The sequence below is a fragment of the Oncorhynchus mykiss genome, chromosome 6 (genome assembly GCF_057628025.1).
Source record: "Oncorhynchus mykiss isolate SJ-2025 chromosome 6, ASM5762802v1, whole genome shotgun sequence".
Classification (NCBI taxonomy): domain Eukaryota; kingdom Metazoa; phylum Chordata; class Actinopteri; order Salmoniformes; family Salmonidae; genus Oncorhynchus; species Oncorhynchus mykiss.
In genome coordinates this window covers 63346354-63366394 of record NC_143027.1, presented here as the reverse complement: position 1 = coordinate 63366394, position 20041 = coordinate 63346354, and the positions used below count along the sequence as shown (strand labels likewise).

Here is a 20041-nt window from a genome sequence, read left to right as displayed (position 1 = left end):
TGTGGAATCCATAGATTAGGGCCTAATGAATTTATTTAAATTGACTGTTTTCCTTACATGAACTGTAACTCAAAAGAATCGTTGAAATTGTTGCATGTTGGGTTTATATGTGTTCAGCATGCATACACTACATGGCTAAAAGTATGTGGACACTTGCTCGTCGAAAATCTCATTCCAAAATCATGGGCATTAATGTGGAGTTGGTCCCCCCTTTGATACTATAACAACCTTCACTCTAATGGGAAGGTGTTCCACTAGATGTTGGAACATTACTGCGGGGGCTTGCTTCCATTCAGCCACAAGAGCATTAGTGAGGTCGGGCACTGATGTTGGGCGATTAGGCCTGGCTTGCATTCGGCTTTCCAATTCATTAGAAAGATGTTCGATTGGGTTAAGGTCAGGGCTCTATGCAGGCCAGTCAAATTCTTCCATGCGATCTCGACAAACCATTTCTGTATGGACCTTGATTTGTGCACGGGGGCATTGAATGCTGAAACAGGAAAGGGCTTTCCCCAAACTGTTGCCACAAAGTTGGAAGCACATAATCATCTAGAATGTAATTTTATCTGTAGCGTTAAGATTTCCCTTCACTGGAACTAAGCGGCTAGCCCGAACCATAAAAAACAGCCCCAGACCATTATTCCTCCTCCACCAAACGTTACAGTTTGGCTGGGAGCGTTCTCCTGGCATCCGCCAAACACAGATTGTCTGTCGGACTGCCAGATAGTGTAGCGTGATTCATCACTCCAGAGAATGCGTTTCCACTGCTCCAGAGTCCAATGGGGGCGAGCTTTACACCACTCCAGTCGATACTTGGCATTGCACATGGTGATCTTAGGCTTGTGTGCGGCTGCTCGGCCACGGAAACCCATTTCATGAAAGTCCCGACAAGCAGTTTGGAACTCGGAAGTGAGTGTTGCATCCGAGAGTTGCCGATTTTACGCCCTTCAGCACTCTGTGGTCCCGTTCTGTGAGCTTGTGTGGCTCCTAGACATTTCCACTTCACAATAACAGCACTTACAGTTGACCGGGCCAGCTCTAACAGGGCAGAAATTTGACGAACTGACTTGTTGGAAAGGTGGCATCCTATGCTGGTGCCATGTTGAAAGTCGCTTCAGTATGGGCCGTTATACTGCCAATATTTGTTTATGAAGATTTAATGGCTGTGTGCTAGATTTTATAAACCTGTTAGCAACGGGTGTGGCTGAAATAGCCAAATGCACTAATTTGAAGGGGAGTCCACAAACTTTTGGCCGTGTAGTGTACATATCTGTTGAGTGAGTGAATCCCAGGAATTGATCTCCAGGAGCATAGCCCGACCTGTGAACTTTCACCCCAAGGTTGCTTATCTCCGACAACACACAAACAAGCACACATACACACATATCCCCTGTGACAGAGACCACCATCACCCCTCTATACACTGCCTCAATTATCCCTCTATAATTAATGGAACTACCTCCCAGCTTAATGCACTGGCTGGATCTCTGGCAGGAAATCAAGGAAGAGTGCCTTCATAAATATTTAGAGAAACTGCAATTCAATTTTCAGGCGCAGAAAACAATGTCCCACTAAGACAATCTTTACAGTACACAATGAAAGCAAGAAGTTGCTTGAAAGTGCATTTCTTGCTCATTGAACATAGAGCCAGCCGTACAGTGTGTGTGTGTGTGTGTGTGTGTGCATCCGTGCATGTGTGTGTGTGAGAGAATGAGAAAGAAATTACTTTTAACACAAATTGACAGGGAAATATATTGATAAGACCACTCTCTCCACAGGGACTCTCTTCACAGGAAAAGTTAGACAAATATGACCAGCACCACATGGGGACGGTGCCTGTGCCAAGAACAGCCCCCATCACTGATGGCCCAGCTGCAAGCTATGAACCTCTAACCTACAGACTTCAGTAGAACTTAGACTGGTCTCATAGACTAAACTGTTAAGGTGCGTGAATGAGGACCCAAAAGCGAATTAACGTAAACAGAGCTTCTTTAATAACAAACAAACGTAGGCTCAGATGGACCGGCAGATTCCGACAGGACAGGACAAGGTTGCAGCAAACATGACGATAGTCTGGTTCAGGCATGAATAACACAAACAAGAATCCGACAAAGACAGAAACAAAAACAGAGAGAGATATAGAGGACTAATCAGAGGGAAAAAGGGAACAGGTGGGAAAAGGGGTGACGAGGTAGTTAGGAGGAGACAAGGAACAGCTGGGGGAAAGAGGGGGAGAAAAGGTAACCTAATAACGACCAGCAGAGGGAGACAGGGTGAAGGGAAAGGACAGAAACAAGACACAACATGACAATACATGACATAAACGTAACATAGTAAACAAAGACCCTATCACCACAGTTATAGATCTACAGGAAGTAGGAATAACTGCATGCTTTCATGATCAGTAAATACCAATTGGTCATGTAATTTCAGATACGTGAGGGTAGCCTCACAATATCTCTCAATATTGGCAACAATTAATTGGATATTTGAGTGATATAAAACAAAAGTGAACTTTACCTGACAAGTATGAGTGGTATAGGTTAATTTCCCATCCTTTGTGGGGTCTGCCTGTCAAGCAGCCGAAGGGCGCATTTGCCGAAGTAACGTTACTGTTTATTTTGCAAGCTACCAGTAGAAACTTTGTACAGTTGGCTAAACAGTGGTAAGTAGACCTCAATATATTTTTTTATTCAACCAACGTAGACTTACGTAGTGAAGTTAGCTAACATTATCCCATTTCAACATCGTTTATAAATAGTGTTTAATCACAATTACTGCTGGCAGACATGATAGGCTACATTGATTGATGGACCATGTCAAATTGGCTAGCTAGCTAATAACAGATCACATGAATATGGCTAGTTAACAAGTTAACTTTCAGAGGATAAATTAGATTGCTATGTCCAAATATTGTTTGATTTGCTTGCAATCTATAGTGGTGATGACAGTAGTCAGACTGACAACTTTACCAGGACAATGTCTAGCTCTTTCCAAAAGCCTAATCTCTGATGAAGAAAGCTAAATGACACATGCTGTTTGTTTTAGCTAGCTAGCTAGCTACATGACAAGTTTTATCTAAATTATATCATCAACTGATTTCAGCCAGTGTATGGCGGTGGATTGACTGCATTGTTTGAATGGAATGTTGGCATATTGGCAGTTAATTTGAATTGAATCATTCCCTCTAAAACTAGCTGGCTAGCTAGCTAACAAACATACAGTGCAGATAAATTCTTCAAATTCATGATTTAGACGATATCTTATTACGGTTCTGGCAAAACCATGGTTGACCAACTCCCTGATCAAAATGGCTGACTTTTATCCCATAATAAGAAGGTTCATGTCCATTCTAGTATTCTAATTCCTAATTCTATGTTCGTAACATATCATACGAAATCACACAAATTAATACATACCATCCCAAACAACATTTCATTCTAATTTCAGTGTCCTGGAATTTAAATTACTATGTTACGTCTCCCCTGAGTCAAGGTTGCAAAGCCAGTAGCCTGTATGTGAGACTCCCATCCATAAACAAGATGAGAGCCAAAATAGCACTGAGTTCTAGCTGAGAGAAATCCTTCACACCGTGCCCCAAACATGCCTGAGTATTTATTTTGAGCAATACTATTACAAACAAATTGCAACAGGATGACACAAAAAAAATCAACTAATTAATCTTGCCTAAATGAGAGTAGATATTTCACAACGATAGGCCATCTGTAGGCTTATGTCACAATAGGCTACTGTAGCCTATACAACACAATGCCAAATGAAAGCGTTTAAAAGCACTGTTCAGTTGGTGACAGTCAATCAACGAAATAATTCATGGCATTAATGTTGATTTTACAACGTCTGCATAATTTACAATAAAACACGTGTTGTCCCAACTGGACATGCTTACCAGGTGTGAGCACCAGATCTGTTTCCCGCAAAATGGGTCAATTTATAAATAACAATAAACAGTGAGCCACAAAACACACACACACATAAACTCACATGTTGGATGAATATTAATACTTAATTAACGAAATACTTACAGAGAAACCTGCCCAAAATGGACACGAATGTCTGACCCTTGGTGAGGTAGTGAGGGCCAGAGCGGCAAAACTGACTGCCAAAATCAGACTTCCCAAAACCATCTGAGAAACTCCGAGAGAAAGCATTATCCGAGTCCGAGTCCGAAACTCTCTGAGTCTGGAGAGGCTACGGGACAGGGACGCGGGGCTGAGCGAACGACCTCGGGGCATTGCTTGGACTGGCATTGTCACGAAGAAAACAGAGTGTATGTATCAGCTATTGAAAACAATGGGTTAAGCTATTTCCATCAGCATCCAAAAGTGGCACCTAACAGCAAAGCAAGTAACCGATGTCCAAACGTTAAGCTTGATAAGCAACGGTGTCCAAAAAGCAAATAACATCAGTCCTACTAAATGGTTCCTTTGAAAGAGTCTCCATTAAATTGCTTAATTATCCCAAGATGCAGATGCGTAATTGTCGGTTATTCTGAAGGCTACAACAGTGTGATGGATGAGATGCGCAGTGACTTTCTTGTGCTGCTACCCAAATCGATTTCGCAAAAACACAGGATAACGCGCTATTGGCTAAGGTAACCGGGTTCTCGAGGAAAAGCTTGAGAAATGGTCCATCAAATCATATGCTCCCTTATTTTCACTGCTACAGGATACATTTTAAAGAACCTCAGCAAGTATAAACGTATAGCTGAAATGACACGGGAATAGTGTCGCCCTTTAACGTAGTATTCTAGTATTCCGCTGTCAAACGCGCGGCAGGGTACCATGCACAGAGAGCGTGGCCGTGGGTATGATGTTTCACACAGGCGCAGGGTTTTCACAGACAGCAAACTACCCGCGGCGGCAGAAGGAGATGCAGCTAGCGTGTTTGGGGCAATCAATACTACGACGGTGCCACTTCGCTTCCCAAAAATAGCCTTATGCGATTGCGTCTACAAATAATTAGACTATATGAACATTAAAAATATGACCATGCTCTTATAATTTGTGAAGCCATGCACTTATCCTTTGAGATGTCTGAATTGTCTGAATTCAAATGACCAATTTCTCATACATTTCTTCAAATTATAGCTTCCAACCAAATGTTTGAATGATCCATCTATAATTTATACAGACAAGCCTACTTTATTAGATTCACAAAGGCTGAGAACCATCAATTGAGATGAAGTACAAGACACTTTTAGTACATTGGGAGTAAAAACATGCATTTGCCTTAAAACAAGTTGATACTCTCCATATTTGTAAAAATGTCATTCATAATGCAAACACAGTCCCTAATCTTTGAATACCAGCCTGCTGTGGTACTGACCTTGCGGAGACAACCACAGGGCTCTAGAGCACCATCTGCACCGGCCAAGCTGGTACTGCACTTAAATCATGCCGCAGTATCTAAAGATAATAGACATTCTACAGCAGCCACCTTCCCCCCTCTCAGCTTTGTAATGGATGAAGATCAAACTGTAGAAATCCAGTCTAAGCAGAAAACGAACATGATTACATATTTCACCTGAGAATCCTTTAAACTATTAGAATGGAATACTTGGCTCATAAAAAAAAAAAAAGACGAAACCCCAGAAAGACTACTTTAAAAATGTTTTTATTCATTAATACAGTGGTATACTTAAAATTGTGTCACAAAGGAGAAAAAAAGTCAGCCACACGTGAAGAGCTAATATCCAATTGAAGCTGTGTTATCATATATAAAGAAAATAGTACTGGTGTGCCGTAATATATGGTCTATTAGTACAAAAATACATTTCAGGGCACAAAATAATACAGCATCCAGTATCACAAATAAATGAGGGGGACAGAGCACACCCTTTTAAAGAACAGGTTTGAAAAGTTGTTTAACCCAAGCACTTTCCTCTTTTGCAAATAACCATAAAAAGATTGTGTGACAATTATTATTTATATGTAGTGTGAATATATTGGTAGAAAATGTGGATTTTATTACTGCTAATAGTTACAAGTTCCAAGGCTCAAGGGTATAACCAGATTAGAAAGTAAACCATGGTCAATTCATTTATTTTTTAAAACAGTTTTCTAAGTTTTATACAAAATAACAAAGACATACAAAAGTTCATTTACAAACCAAGAACCAAGGCCATATGCTAACTTTATTTACAGCCACTTGTCTTTTTTGTCATGTTTTTCTTTTTCTTCTGAAGTCATATGCATAGCAGATAAAGAAATAATACCTTTATTCGCTTCAATTGTTCTTGTGCGCTAAACCCAAGTTCATTTATACAGTGGGTTGACAAAATGGCAAGAGAACTTCATTTGTCCATAATTTATCATCATAACTTAGAAGAACCCAGAGGTTTTTACTGAAAAAGTGAATAATATGCAGATAAGGCATCACTGCTTGTTAATGTAAGAGGGTTTTAACATGGTGAGGGAGAACTGAGCAGGCTTCTGGACCTGAGTCATAGCACATGCATAGATCTTGATACAGCAGGAGTAGAATTCAGGTAGTCAATACAAAGTGAATCCAATGTCAGTTTACAGAAAGAAAGAAAGAAAAAAGGAAAGGAAGGAAGAGCCATTCTAGTCACAGGATGAACATGTTCGAGGCATATGAGTTGGGCTTTAAATCCACCTCAAAGTATTCCACCTTCATCTTCATTTTCTCTTCTGCAGATGCTTGCCTACTTCACTATCACCATAATCATTACCACAGAGCCATACATTTAGAAAATGTGGCTCTGCATTGACATCATCACTTTACTGCCCACCTCCCTGGCACCGAATTCCAAAACCATCACAAATCTGTCAATGTGGAAAAAAATATGACCGTCTTTGTAAGTCAGCCAATTCAAAAGGTGACAAAAAAGGTTGAATTCTGATTCTTGAATTCTGATTTCTAGAATTGAATTTAAAATTATATTTATACCATATACTATATATACTGTATGCATATATAGTATAAATACACCTACATGTATGTCCATCTACTTCAAAAGTAAAAACCTGAAACCATTTTCCTGTTATGTAACAATTAAAAGTTAAAACTTGGCGTATAATGTGATGAGTTACTCAGTGGCACAGGGCATGCATTCCATCACTGGTTAAATCGTTTTGTATTTTCTTCAAGACCTCGGAAAGAGTTAAAGGACAGCACATAGGGGCAACTTCAGTCTCCTTCCATCTTCCATGGGCACAGTAAACAACACTGGAGCACTGGGTGTAAATACATCATTGTGTATGGTCCACCCCTGGAGAAATGGTGTGTGTGTGTGTGTGTGTGTGTGTGTGTGTGTGTGTGTGTGTGTGTGTATGTATGTATGTATGTATGTATGTATTATCCATCCTTTCACATTCAGTAACAGGCCAGCTGTTGCACTCTTCAGAAGTGGTCGATGAGCACAGACACACAGTTGGCTCCCACCAGGTAGTTGGGGTCTCCAGGGAGAGACTGATTCTGCCAACTCTTGGGATCACCTGAGGGGGAGAGAGAGAAGGAACATGGTAATGATAACAAGTGGAGAAAGGGTATAAGGTTCATAATACATAATGCACTTCTTGCTAAACTGACAACCAGCAAGCTCCAAACACTAAACTAAAACACCCTCTGTTCCATTAAAGCCATATATACATGCTGTTTTTGGTAGGATGTAGCTTGACAGAAGTAAACTTCACATTACTAAAACCACTCTTGATTTCAAATTATAGCTCTTAAGGATAGAGTATGTACTGGCAGCGACTGTAATTTGCGATTAATGGCCCAAGCCCAGGCCTTGAGCCAAGAGTATTGCCTCCACAAAAGAACAAATGTAAATAATTGTTTAAAAAAATGGCTTTAGACTCAAAACTGTTTCTTCCAAACCACAATGCAGTTGCATTTTAAAGCACCATTATTTCAGATAATTGCTTTCATTCCCTCGGGGCCATGTGAGTAAAGTGAGTTATATGAGATCTTCAGATCAAAGTACTGAACAATTTCAGGCTTTTAGCATGCTTTGTTGTTCTGATAGGACATCACAAGTGAGGATAATGCATCCTAATCATTATAGTGTAATTTTAGCAATGACAGGTCCTATCAGATAGGATCCATATGAGGACCAAGAGGTGTTTAACTGATTTTGCTCAGATCAATTGTCAATGACTCAGATTATTTGTTAGAGGTTCACAATTAGTCAGTGCAGCAGGAGGAATGTTCACTGTGAAACTCATAATGACGTCAGTACATTAAGGAAATGTTTGGTCAGAAGCAAACTGATCATGTGTGGTTGGGATTGAATGTCCCCTGTCTGTGAGCAAACTTCTTTCAGAACCATTCCAAACCAAGACCATTAAGCCACACACTATGCTGCTTCCTTACTGGAAACTCCCATTGGGCCTGGGCAGCTCAGCACCCAACCAGAAAGGAGTCAGACTCAGTGAGGAGCAAGACACAAGTAGAGCCTAAATGAAGCTAAAGGGCCTTGTTTTACAATAAGAGGATTAGAACACAGCCCTGTAATCCTTCTACAACGAAGCAGGACTACAAACAAACAAGCCAACGAGGCAACAGTAGGATCATTTAGCCCTTCATGTCCAATTCTAGCTGAGAGTAATTAGTAGCTAATTCACGGCTGTGCCAAGTTTACCATTAAGACATATAGAGAGGAGCGGAGGGAGAGCAAAGAGTTGACTCGGTTCTGTTCTGATGCTGTCAGACAGATCTCAGATCCAACCCACAGGCTGTTCTCACATACACAACATCTGTTAGTACTGAGGGAGCCATGCGTCTGTCTCTGAGAGGGTCCTCTTCCAAATTTAAGAGGACCGCTGACCGCTGTGTTTCAGGATAGACGTTTGGGTGGCTATGTGAGAAAAAAAATCACTTGTGGGAAAAGAATGTGGAATGATTCACTACAACAAAAGACCTTACTAATCAACACAAAACTGATCGGCGGGATGCATGTCCAATGGAACCATATCAATGTCAAACAGATGACATACACACTAAGCGGAGAAAAGAACGGAAAGAAAGATGTTTCAGCATGAAAAAGCAATGACAAGAAGAACTTTGATCTGAAGACCACATCAAATAAATACAGATCAGTGGAGGAATGAGTGAGTGAACAAACCGAAACACCAAATAAACGAAACCATCAAAATCATACAAAGTGACCCACAACCATATCAGTTTGTCACAAAGCCAACCCAAAGCCCCGACCCCAAAAGGACAGAGAGAGGACAGCGTACCCGACGAGGAGTCGGAGGATTTTAGAGCAAAAGACCAACCATCTGGGGTCATAGACGCACAGTGAGGTAAACGCAGCTCCACAGGCTTCAGGAACTTGAGGCCGTGAGGGCCACACATCACCAGCGGGCTGAGCAGGGTCTCTCCTTGAAACAGATACACACCACAGGGTTAAAGGCTAATACACATACATGTACACACAGCGTTCCTAAGATCACTGAAGCTGTTAATGTGTTTAAACAGACACGGTGAACATAAGACAATGAGAACAGTTAAAGACCAAAGGAAAATATAGATATCCTAGAAAAATGTAAAGAGAGAAGACGACAGAAGAGAGAGATGATAAATTATCTGTGAAAACAACATTATCTCACGAATACGTTTGGATAGTAAAATAACCCCACTGCGGACTGATACATTATATACAGCGCCTATCAGAAGTATTCACCCCCTTGGATTTCTTCACATTTTATTGTGCTACAAAGTGGGATTAAAATGGATTTCATTGTCATTTTTATTTGTCAAAGATCTACAAAAACAAATACTCTGTCAAAGTGGGAAATTGTTTTTATTTTTTTGATAATGAAAAATAAAACACTAATATACCTTGATTAGATAAGTATTCACCTCCGAGTCAATACTTGTTAGAAACACCTTTGGCAGTGATTACAGCGGTGAGTCTTCTTGGGTAAGTCCCTAAGAGCTTTGCACACCTGGATTGCGCAATATTTGACCATAATTATTTAAAAAATTCTCAAGCTTTGTCAAGGTGTTGGGGATCATGTCTAGACAGCAGTTTTCAAGTCGTGCCAAAGATTTTCAAGCAGATTTAAGTCAAAACTAACTTGGCCACTCAGGAACATTCACTGTCTTCTTGGTAAGCAACTCCAGTGTAGATTCGGCCTTGTGTTGTAGATTATTGTCTGGCTGACAGGTGAATTAATCTCCCAGTATCTGGTGTAAAGCAGAATGAAGCAGGTTTACCTCTAGGATTTTGCCTGTGCTTAGCGACATCACATTTTTTTTTTATCCTGAAAAACTCTCCAGTCTTTGCCGATGTCAAGCATACCCATACCCTGATGCAACAATGCTTGAAAATAAGGAAGCATTTACTCTGATGTGTTGCGTTGGATTTACCACAAACATAAGGCTTTGCGTTTAGGCCAAAAAGTTTATTCCTTTGCCATGTTTTTTTGTTGTTGCAGTATTACTTTAGTCCCTTGTTGCATGTTTTTGAATATTTTTTATTCTGTATATTTGTATTGTTCATTTCACTCTGTCATTTAGGTAATTATTGTGGAGTCACTACAATCTTGTTGATCCATCCTCAGTTCTCCTATCACAGCCATTGTAGCCGTTTTAAAATCACCAATAGACTCATGATGACATCCATGAGCAGTTTCCTAGATCCATCTTTGATGTGTCTAGGTGGTTTAATACATCATCCACAGCATAATTATTAGCTTGACCATCCTTAAAGAGACATTCAATGTCTAATTTGATATTGTTACCCATCTACCAATCACTGCCCTTTTTATGAAGCTTTCGAAAAGCTCCCTGGTCTTTGTAGTTGAATCTGTGATTGGGGCAAAGAGGAAATGGTAGTCATTAAAAAATCATGTCAGCACCTATTATAGTCCATGCAAGTGATAATATGATTTGTTAAGCAGTATTTTACTCCTGAATTAATTTAGGCTTGCTATAACAAAGGGGGTAAATACTTATTAAATTACTATATTTTTGTTATTAATTTGTAAAAAAAACTGTAGAATTTTCTTTTCACTTTGACATTATGGAGTATTTTGTGTAGATCGATGACAAAAAAAATTGTAAGGTAACAAAATGTGAAGAAAATCCAAGCGGGGTGAATATATCTAATACCCATTTTAAAGCTAGCAATTAAGGTAGATAAAAACACTTAAAACTGAGGAATAGAATATCTTCAGACTGAAATAAAGCTTGGCAAAAGACCCCATGTGAAATCTTCTAACTCCCGTGTACCATGAACCCATATCTGACCTTTCTCCTTGTCCAGGGGGGGCAGGATGCTGTTGTCCCGGCAGACTTTGAAGTAGATCTCCTGTTCTACGCCCTCGGGGATGGCCCCCTGTGGGATGATGATGCTGACACCAGTCTCGATGGAGCTCAGCACCCCTCCATTACAGTTGAAGACCCCCCGGGCCGTGGCCACCACCGTGTGACCTTCATCCTCATCATCATCCTCCAGAGCACTGGGGCTACAGGGGGAGAGAGTTGTCACAGTCAGATACCAGAACATAGAGCCAGTTAGAGCCCGGCTCTGAAACATTTGTGACAACTTCTGGACGGACAAAGGCATTGTTATCATTCAATGTGTAAACTATAGAACTGTAAGAAACATGACCATGTGACTTTCTTTTCTCTAGCCAAGCATAGAAACACTCCTCACTCCGGGTGTGTTACTTCCATAATACATGAAGCGAGGCGATAACACTATAATCTACATATTATAACTGAACCCAGTATAGTTCAGCCAGTGGGTAGGATGCCCCTCTAGGGGTGATGTTGAATCCTCTCACCTGACAGGGATGGCCTTGGGCACAGCATTGATGTTGTTGTGCTGGTACTTGGACCTGTTGTCCATGGTGCGTGTGAAGGTGTCCATGCCAGAGTCCAGGTCTGTAGGCTGGGGGGAGATCTGGGGCTTGGCTGGGGCTGTGCTGTTGGCTGGGGCCTTGATGGCTGGGGTCAGGTCTGTTTTGTTGTTGGGCAGCAGGTTGTGGTTGAACTTGGGGCTGTCAAACTTCCTCTCGAAGGGCTTGGCGGAGTTGGTGTAGGGCTTGGGGACGTAGCGGTTGTAGCTAGTATTGGCCGGGGCCTTGGGCTGGTCCTTCATTGCCATACCGTTCACAGGAGACTTCTCAGGGTAACTCTTCTGGGGCAGGTAGTTGGTCGTGACTGTGTCTGCTTTGGGAGAGTCATGGGGATCTGGTAAGTGAGTCACAGTGTGTGTGTGTGTATTATATTTATAGATGAAAATACCGCATGTAGAACTAGTGTGTGTCCTACACTATAGTGCTTACCCTCAGATGAGGTGGGTTTGGGTAGTACGGCAGGTGGGGCAGCGGGGGTAACCTGGGGAACGGGTTCATATCTCCTCTCCACAGGACTGACCTTCTCCACTGACTCTGCCCTGTAAAAAAAAAACACAAGAGCACATTCAACCAATGTCACAAACATTTGGGTTTAAGGTAAAGAATAATTCAGGCCAGGGTTATAATGTATCACAGTTTGTCACACTTACTACTTCAAAAATATACACCTAAACAGAGATACATCAGTGATGTGCCATGTATCCTCAAGAGAAAGGTTCAATTACTACAGTCCAGTTAGTCTGTTAGTTTTAATAATACACAGTGGCTTCATCTAGTTAATTGACTATATTGATTTACACAGATTGCTTCTACAAAACACACTTTAAAATATGCTTTCCACTACTACTGCCCATAAAACCTTACAGTGCAATTGATCATTTTGTAGCAGTTACAAGTGAATGGTTTTGTTAATTAGGTAATTACAGAATGGGGCAAAAACCATGTAGACATGGCCCTACTAAAAATAAGTTGGTCAAAACAACACATAGGAGAATGGAGCACAGCAATACTGAAGCAAATAGCAATACTGGCGCATACAGTGCAGCTTTGACATCCAAAGTAGCCTGAATATCTTGAGGCAAGTTTTACAGTGGTAAAACACCTTGTATGAACAATGAAACCTATTGTTGATAGTTGAAAGAATGAATAAAAGAATACTGTGATGGTATCTTTCCCTTCCCACACTTAATCTTGTATCTTTGGCATGGTCTTTGACTGAAGCGGAGATTGCACACAGTGTGGTACATCAAAGTAACCCTTCTACTGCCGCCCAGGAGGATAACAAAAAAAACACAGCTTGCCTTCAAAACATAGTTTTTCATTTGTCAGTATGGGCCAACCACCAACTCTGTCCTTTCAACTATAAGAGGACCATTTCCAAGGCAGGGTGAATCAATGTTCTGGTGGCGGCAGTGTGTGTTGCTGAGAGATATACCGTAGCCTAGCTTTAGACCCCAGGAGTAGTGTGTGTGTGTGTGTAGCCAAGATAAAAAGCTTTAGATCCCCATGAGGTTTCTGTCTGGTGAGTGTGCTGCAGGGGGAGAGTAAGCTATATTGCGTCTCCCACCAGAGTATGTGAGCGGAGTTGAGCGGTGCTTTCCAACCACTCCGCTAAAAAACGCTCCTCTCTCAAAAGAAGAAAAATAATAATAAAATGCTGCTCCAAATTTGCTCCATTTATTAAAATCACAATCTATTTTAGTGACAACCTGGACCTACCATTTGGGTTTGAAGTATTGAAACCAAACCATATGGTTTGAATGAAAAGCATTTTAACAACAGGAAAAGGTGACTGTAAGAAGCGCTCATCATTTCAAATAGGCTACATGTCGTATTAAACAGCATATAAACACTAAATAGGTCAGGAGTCAGACACGTAGCCAAAAATAAATTATTTAGGCTATATTATTTCAAGGTTGTAGCCTACAAAGAAATACATTTTGAAGCATTTGCAAGTGCGACACTAGGCTGTCAGAGACATTAAGCGCTCAGCACTTAAAAAACATTTTGCTGTATTAAATCATTATAGTCTATAAATTGTGATTTATAGTGATTTACTTCAAATTAGATACAAATTAAACCGAAAAATGCCTTATTAGGCTCCATCTACAGTGCCTTTGAATTGAATTGTTAGAAACGTGAGTCTGTGGCTTCATGTGATGGTACCTGGAAACCCTGGAGAGCAGACCAATAGCGGAGAGTACCCTCTCAGCGCCACCGGTGATGATAAACACCCCCCTAAACACTCCTGCCAGGCCGGGCAGGGATGCATAGTTTTTTTCTTTCTTTTTCCTGTTGGTAGGCCTAAAGGATTTTAGGTAAAATAGCCCTATCAAAACAGAAAGATCCTTGGAAGAGGTAATATGCCAGGCCTATTGGGCCAAAATCAATGATGGCCCGTTGTATAGATAATAGAATGAAAATTAACTTAACTTTTTAGAGATCTGATCTTGAGTTTTTAAATACTTTGCTACAATGATACACTTAGCTAGCTACCCACCTCGTTCCTTTCTGTTAGCATGTGCACGTAGTAAGTACACCATCATGCTTTTGGGAAACCTGTCTTTTCAAATTCCACAATGATTATTTAGTTGTGGATACTACATCACTGCACTCCCTCTTGCTCTTGTTCCTCCTCATCTTTGTAAGTCACCTTGATTTTTCACCTGTGTGTTTTATCAGTTTCTTTATGAAAACATTTAGCATACTATATGACAGTAGCTAAAGCAAGGGGCTACAGCAGCACACAAGTAGACAAAAAAATGCATGCTGGGCCGGGCATACCCTGAGCTCATGAAGTGAGCGCTACTGGAGCGAAATTGGAGCGGGCTCCACTCCACTCACATACTCAGTCTCTCACTACAGTGATTTGATTTCTTACCACATATCCCAGAGAGAGTGACGCGTGGGAGTGAGTTACCTTGGGTAGTTGTATCCGGGATGTGCTTGTGGTTGAGCAGCAGGTTTGGTTGCGATGACAGGTGTTGTCTGAGGAGGTGCCTTGCCTGCGTCCAAGCTGCGCCGGTCAAAGTAGGACAGCTGTTTCCTGTAGTACTCCTCGTCTTCATCTGGGTCATAGTGGTTAGAGCGCACTATGTCATCATCGGACACCTCCCGGACCTTCTGAGGCTCAGGGACTCTGAGGAGAGAGAAAGAAGGGATGAGGCAATGTTGGGAGGTTCATTAAATACCAGATAAACCATACATAAAGAAATTCCTCTAAAATATATTGTGGGGCGTATGTTTCGATCTCTAAATCACTACAATTTAGCATTTAACAAATCAAACAGAACTACAATGAAAACATCAGTGCTTCAATGATAAACATGTGTACAGGACAGCCTCTGCAATACGCATACAGCATATTACTAAAAGAGTAAAAACCTCCAACTCTGCACATCAGTCAGTGTGCAGAGTTGGAAGGCAGTTTCTCTTAGTTTCCACCGAGGGGCGCTCCAAAATCAACAAACAGCAGCACCAGTGGTAGGCAGTGGCATTGTTTTACGGCAGTTAAATGCTTAACTTGGCTTGCAATGCTTAACTTGGCTTGCAATGCTTAATTTGGCTTGCAATGCTTAACTTGGCTTGCAATGCTTAACTTGGCTTGCAATGCTTAATTTGGCTTAACTTGGCTTACCCAACAGTGCAGTACTCATATAAAAAAGTAGAACTAATAAGAAAATACAAACAAAAAAAACACAAGAAATATGAGGAAGCTATATACAGGGTAAATGCACAATGTGCAGGGATACTGGAGTATTTAAGGTAGATATGTACATGTAGGCAGGGATTAGGACTGGTAGCTGGACAAATAATAATAATAAGCAGTATGGCAGCAGCATTAGTGGTAGTATTAGTGGTAGTAGTGGGTGTGTGCGTGGTGGTGAGTGTGTATTTCAGTGTTAATGTGAGTGTGCAAGTGTCATGTAAACAGGTCTGAAAAGAGACTGGTAGCAGGAATACATACACACTTATGGTAATATACATGTAAACAGGAGTGATAGTGATCAGTAGAAGGATAAATAGATACAGTACATGCTAATGGCAATCAATAATCAATTAACAGCAGCGTAGTAATACAGCTAATCAATAACTATCTTGCTCTCCAATGCACTGTAATTTAAAGTAACTGGCCAGTGAAAATCTAACTTCAAAATTAATATTCTGTTAACCTCTACGGATCGGTGTCCCTATACCGGGACGATTGTTGTTAACCTGCGCTAATGTGACTAGAATGACGTTGTAAGTAACAGCAAACTTTCCAGGACATAGACATGTCTTATATGGACAAAAAGCTTAAATTATTGTAGCTATTACAGTGAAAAAATACCGTGCTATTGTTTAAGAGTGCACAACACCAAAAAACTTTTATCATGGCAACTGGTTTGATACATTCACCTCCGAAGGTAAATAATGTACTTACATGCAGTAATCTTGCTCTGATTTGTCCTCCTGAGGGTCCCAGCGATAAAATGTTGCATAGTTTTGTTTGATAAAATCATTTTTTATATTCAAATGTAGGAACTGGGTTCTACAGTTTGAATCCCTGCTGTCTTATATTCTCCTACATTAATTTCACATTTCCACAAACTTCAAAGTGTTTCCTTACAATGCCAAGTAGCATTGTAAGAATTTGTTCTTAACTGATTTGCCTAGTTAAATAATGGATTCAAGGACATACATATGCTGTATTAGAAGCTATTATTTGTACCATGATTGTCTTCAATATTTTATTTACACAAAGTTTGCAGATTTTCAATTCACTGTAATGGGATCCTGTTTTCTGATAACAATGCCTGCAATACCGCGGTCGGCCTTGAACCTCTGTGGCTTCAATGAGAGGGGGCAGTCGTTCTCCCCCGGGGTATGCCTACACCATTCCAACATAGAAAAACTGCCCTTTAACATAATTACCATTTTTGGAAGGAAAACTATTTCACTCATATTGTAATTGTTAATTATAGGTCATATTGTATAGAAATTTGGAAACACAACGTTACTTTAAGCTTTAAAACGGCAAGGATCTCTCTCTGCCTCATGGCAAAATAGGTTGAATTGATGGAAATTAGCTTGACAACTGACATTTTTTCTCTCCAATGCCAAGTAGCGAGCCTTTAAAATGTTCATCCCCTCGGCCCAAGACTTGGTTCGCCCGGCCATGGTAAATATCTATGTATGCGATTTTTATTTAACTCTAGTTGTGTTCTGAATTTGATAACACAAATGGTGGTCCCCAGGCCAAAAACCTTAGCAGGCCTTTCTAATCGACCTGGCCGGGGTATCCTGGAAGGATATTGACCTCATCCCGTCAGTAGAGGATGCCTGGATATTTTTTAAAAATGCCTTCCTAACCATCTTAAATAAACATGCCCCATTCAAGAAATTTAGAACCAGGAACAGATATAGCCCTTGGTTCTCCCCAGACCTGACTGCCCTTAACCAACACAAAAACATCCTATGGCGTTCTGCATTAGCATCGAACAGCCCCCGTGATATGCAGCTGTTCAGGGAAGCTAGAAACCATTATACACAGGCAGTTAGAAAAGCCAAGGCTAGCTTTTTCAAGCAGAAATTTGCTTCTTGCAACACTAACTCAAAAAAGTTCTGGGACACTGTAAAGTCCATGGAGAATAAGAACACCTCCTCCCAGCTGCCCACTGCACTGAAGATAGGAAACACTGTCACCACTGATAAATCCACCATAATTGAAAATTTCAATAAGCATTTTTCTACTGCTGGCCATGCTTTCCACCTGGCTACTCCTACCCCTGTCAACAGCACTGCACCCCCAACAGCAACTCGCCCAAGCCTTCCCCATTTCTCCTTCTCCCAAATCCATTCAGCTGATGTTCTGAAAGAGCTGCAAAATCTGGACCCCTACAAATCAGCCGGGCTAGACAATCTGGACCCTTTCTTTCTAAAATTATCTGCCGAAATTGTTGCCACCCCTATTACTAGCCTGTTCAACCTCTCTTTCGTGTCGTCTGAGATTCCCAAAGATTGGAAAGCAGCTGCGGTCATCCCCCTCTTCAAAGGGGGGGGACACTCTTGACCCAAACTGCTACAGACCTATATCTATTCTACCATGCCTTTCTAAGGTCTTCGAAAGCCAAGTCAACAAACAGATTACCGACCATTTTGAATCTCACCATACCTTCTCTGCTATGCAATCTGGTTTCAGAGCTGGTCATGGGTGCACCTCAGCCACGCTCAAGGTCCTAAACGATATCTTAACCGCCATCGATAAGAAACATTACTGTGCAGCCGTATTCATTGATCTGGCCAAGGCTTTCGACTCTGTCAATCACCACATCCTCATCGGCAGACTCAACAGCCTTGGTTTCTCAAATGATTGCCTCGCCTGGTTCACCAACTACTTCTCTGATAGAGTTCAGTGTGTCAAATCGGAGGGTCTGTTGTCCGGACCTCTGGCAGTCTCTATGGGGGTGCCACAGGGTTCAATTCTTGGACCGACTCTCTTCTCTGTATACATCAATGAGGTCGCTCTTGCTGCTGGTGAGTCTCTGATCCACCTCTACGCAGACGACACCATTCTGTATACTTCCGGCCCTTCTTTGGACACTGTGTTAACAACCCTCCAGGCAAGCTTCAATGCCATACAACTCTCCTTCCGTGGCCTCCAATTGCTCTTAAATACAAGTAAAACTAAATGCATGCTCTTCAACCGATCGCTACCTGCACCTACCCGCCTGTCCAACATCACTACTCTGGACGGCTCTGACTTAGAATACGTGGACAACTACAAATACTTAGGTGTCTGGTTAGACTGTAAACTCTCCTTCCAGACCCATATCAAACATCTCCAATCCAAAGTTAAATCTAGAATTGGCTTCCTATTTCGCAACAAAGCATCCTTCACTCATGCTGCCAAACATACCCTTGTAAAACTGACCATCCTACCAATCCTCGACTTTGGCGATGTAATTTACAAAATAGCCTCCAATACCCTACTCAACAAATTGGATGCAGTCTATCACAGTGCAATCCGTTTTGTCACCAAAGCCCCATATACTACCCACCATTGCGACCTGTACGCTCTCGTTGGCTGGCCCTCGCTTCATACTTGTCGCCAAACCCACTGGCTCCATGTCATCTACAAGACCCTGCTAGGTAAAGTCCCCCCTTATCTCAGCTCGCTGGTCACCATAGCATCTCCCACCTGTAGCACACGCTCCAGCAGGTATATCTCTCTAGTCACCCCCAAAACCAATTCTTTCTTTGGCCGCCTCTCTTTCCAGTTCTCTGCTGCCAATGACTGGAACGAACTACAAAAATCTCTGAAACTGGAAACTCTTATCTCCCTCACTAGCTTTAAGCACCAACTGTCAGAGCAGCTCACAGATTACTGCACCTGTACATAGCCCACCTATAATTTAGCCCTATCAACTACCTCTTTCCCAACTGTATTTAATTAATTTATTTATTTTGCTCCTTTGCACCCCATTATTTTTATTTCTACTTTGCACATTCTTCCATTGCAAAACTACCATTCCAGTGTTTTACTTGCTATATTGTATTTACCTTGCCACCAAGGCCTTTTTTGCCTTTACCTCCCTTCTCACCTCATTTGCTCACATTGTATATAGACTTGTTTATACTTTATTATTGACTGTATGTTTGTTTTACTCCATGTGTAACTCTGTGTTGTTGTATCTGTCGAACTGCTTTGCTTTATCTTGGCCAGGTCGCAATTGTAAATGAGAACTTGTTCTCAACTTGCCTACCTGGTTAAATAAAGGTAAAATAAATAAATAAATGAGAACCCATGGTTTAGGATTCTGGTGGTCTGAGCCTTGATGCTGCAGGGCCGGGTGTATGGAGAACAGTTCTCAGACACACCCTGGAATGTACGTCCCGGATGGCTGGGAGCTCACCCCCAGTGACGCGCTGTGCTGTCCGCACCTCCCTATGTAGGGCTTTCGGGTCAAGGACGATGCAGTTGCCATACCAGACGATGATACAACCAGTCAGAATACTCTTGAAGGTGCAGCTGTAAAAGTTCCTAAGGATCCGAGGGGGCATGTCAAATCGTTTCAGTCTCCTGAGGAAGAAGAGGCACTGCTGTGCCTTCTTCACAATTGTGCTCGTATGAGAGGACCATGTTAAGTCCTCAGTGATGTGGACACAGTAACTTGAAGCTCTTGACGATCTCCACTGTGGCC

The 20041-nt window shown here is 41.5% G+C and overlaps 2 protein-coding genes across 52 annotated transcripts in view; both read right to left on the bottom strand.

Annotated features, from left to right (window-relative positions):
• Nucleotides 1–5075, bottom strand: part of entrep2 (endosomal transmembrane epsin interactor 2) — a 146942-nt gene extending 141867 nt beyond the window's left edge. The window contains exon 1 of one of the 2 annotated variants that reach the window (XM_036980675.2): nucleotides 4044–5075. In XM_036980675.2, coding sequence (XP_036836570.2) covers nucleotides 4044–4268 — 225 coding nt within the window. In that variant the 5' untranslated portion in view covers nucleotides 4269–5075. The remainder of the gene's footprint in view (nucleotides 1–4043) is intronic. The other variant, XM_090238529.1, reaches the window with a different exon arrangement.
• A 543-nt stretch (nucleotides 5076–5618) lies between these two features.
• Nucleotides 5619–20041, bottom strand: part of tjp1a (tight junction protein 1a) — a 184794-nt gene continuing 170371 nt past the window's right edge. For 21 of the 50 annotated variants that reach the window (XM_090238485.1, XM_090238488.1, XM_090238471.1 and 18 more), the window contains 6 exons: nucleotides 14779–14997; nucleotides 12288–12397; nucleotides 11784–12171; nucleotides 11245–11462; nucleotides 9228–9371; nucleotides 5619–7478 (listed from right to left, as the gene is read on the bottom strand). In XM_090238485.1, coding sequence (XP_090094611.1) covers nucleotides 7384–7478; nucleotides 9228–9371; nucleotides 11245–11462; nucleotides 11784–12171; nucleotides 12288–12397; nucleotides 14779–14997 — 1174 coding nt within the window. In that variant the 3' untranslated portion in view covers nucleotides 5619–7383. The remainder of the gene's footprint in view (nucleotides 7479–9227; nucleotides 9372–11244; nucleotides 11463–11783; nucleotides 12172–12287; nucleotides 12398–14778; nucleotides 14998–20041) is intronic. The other 29 variants (XM_090238473.1, XM_090238474.1, XM_090238497.1 and 26 more) reach the window with 5 other exon arrangements.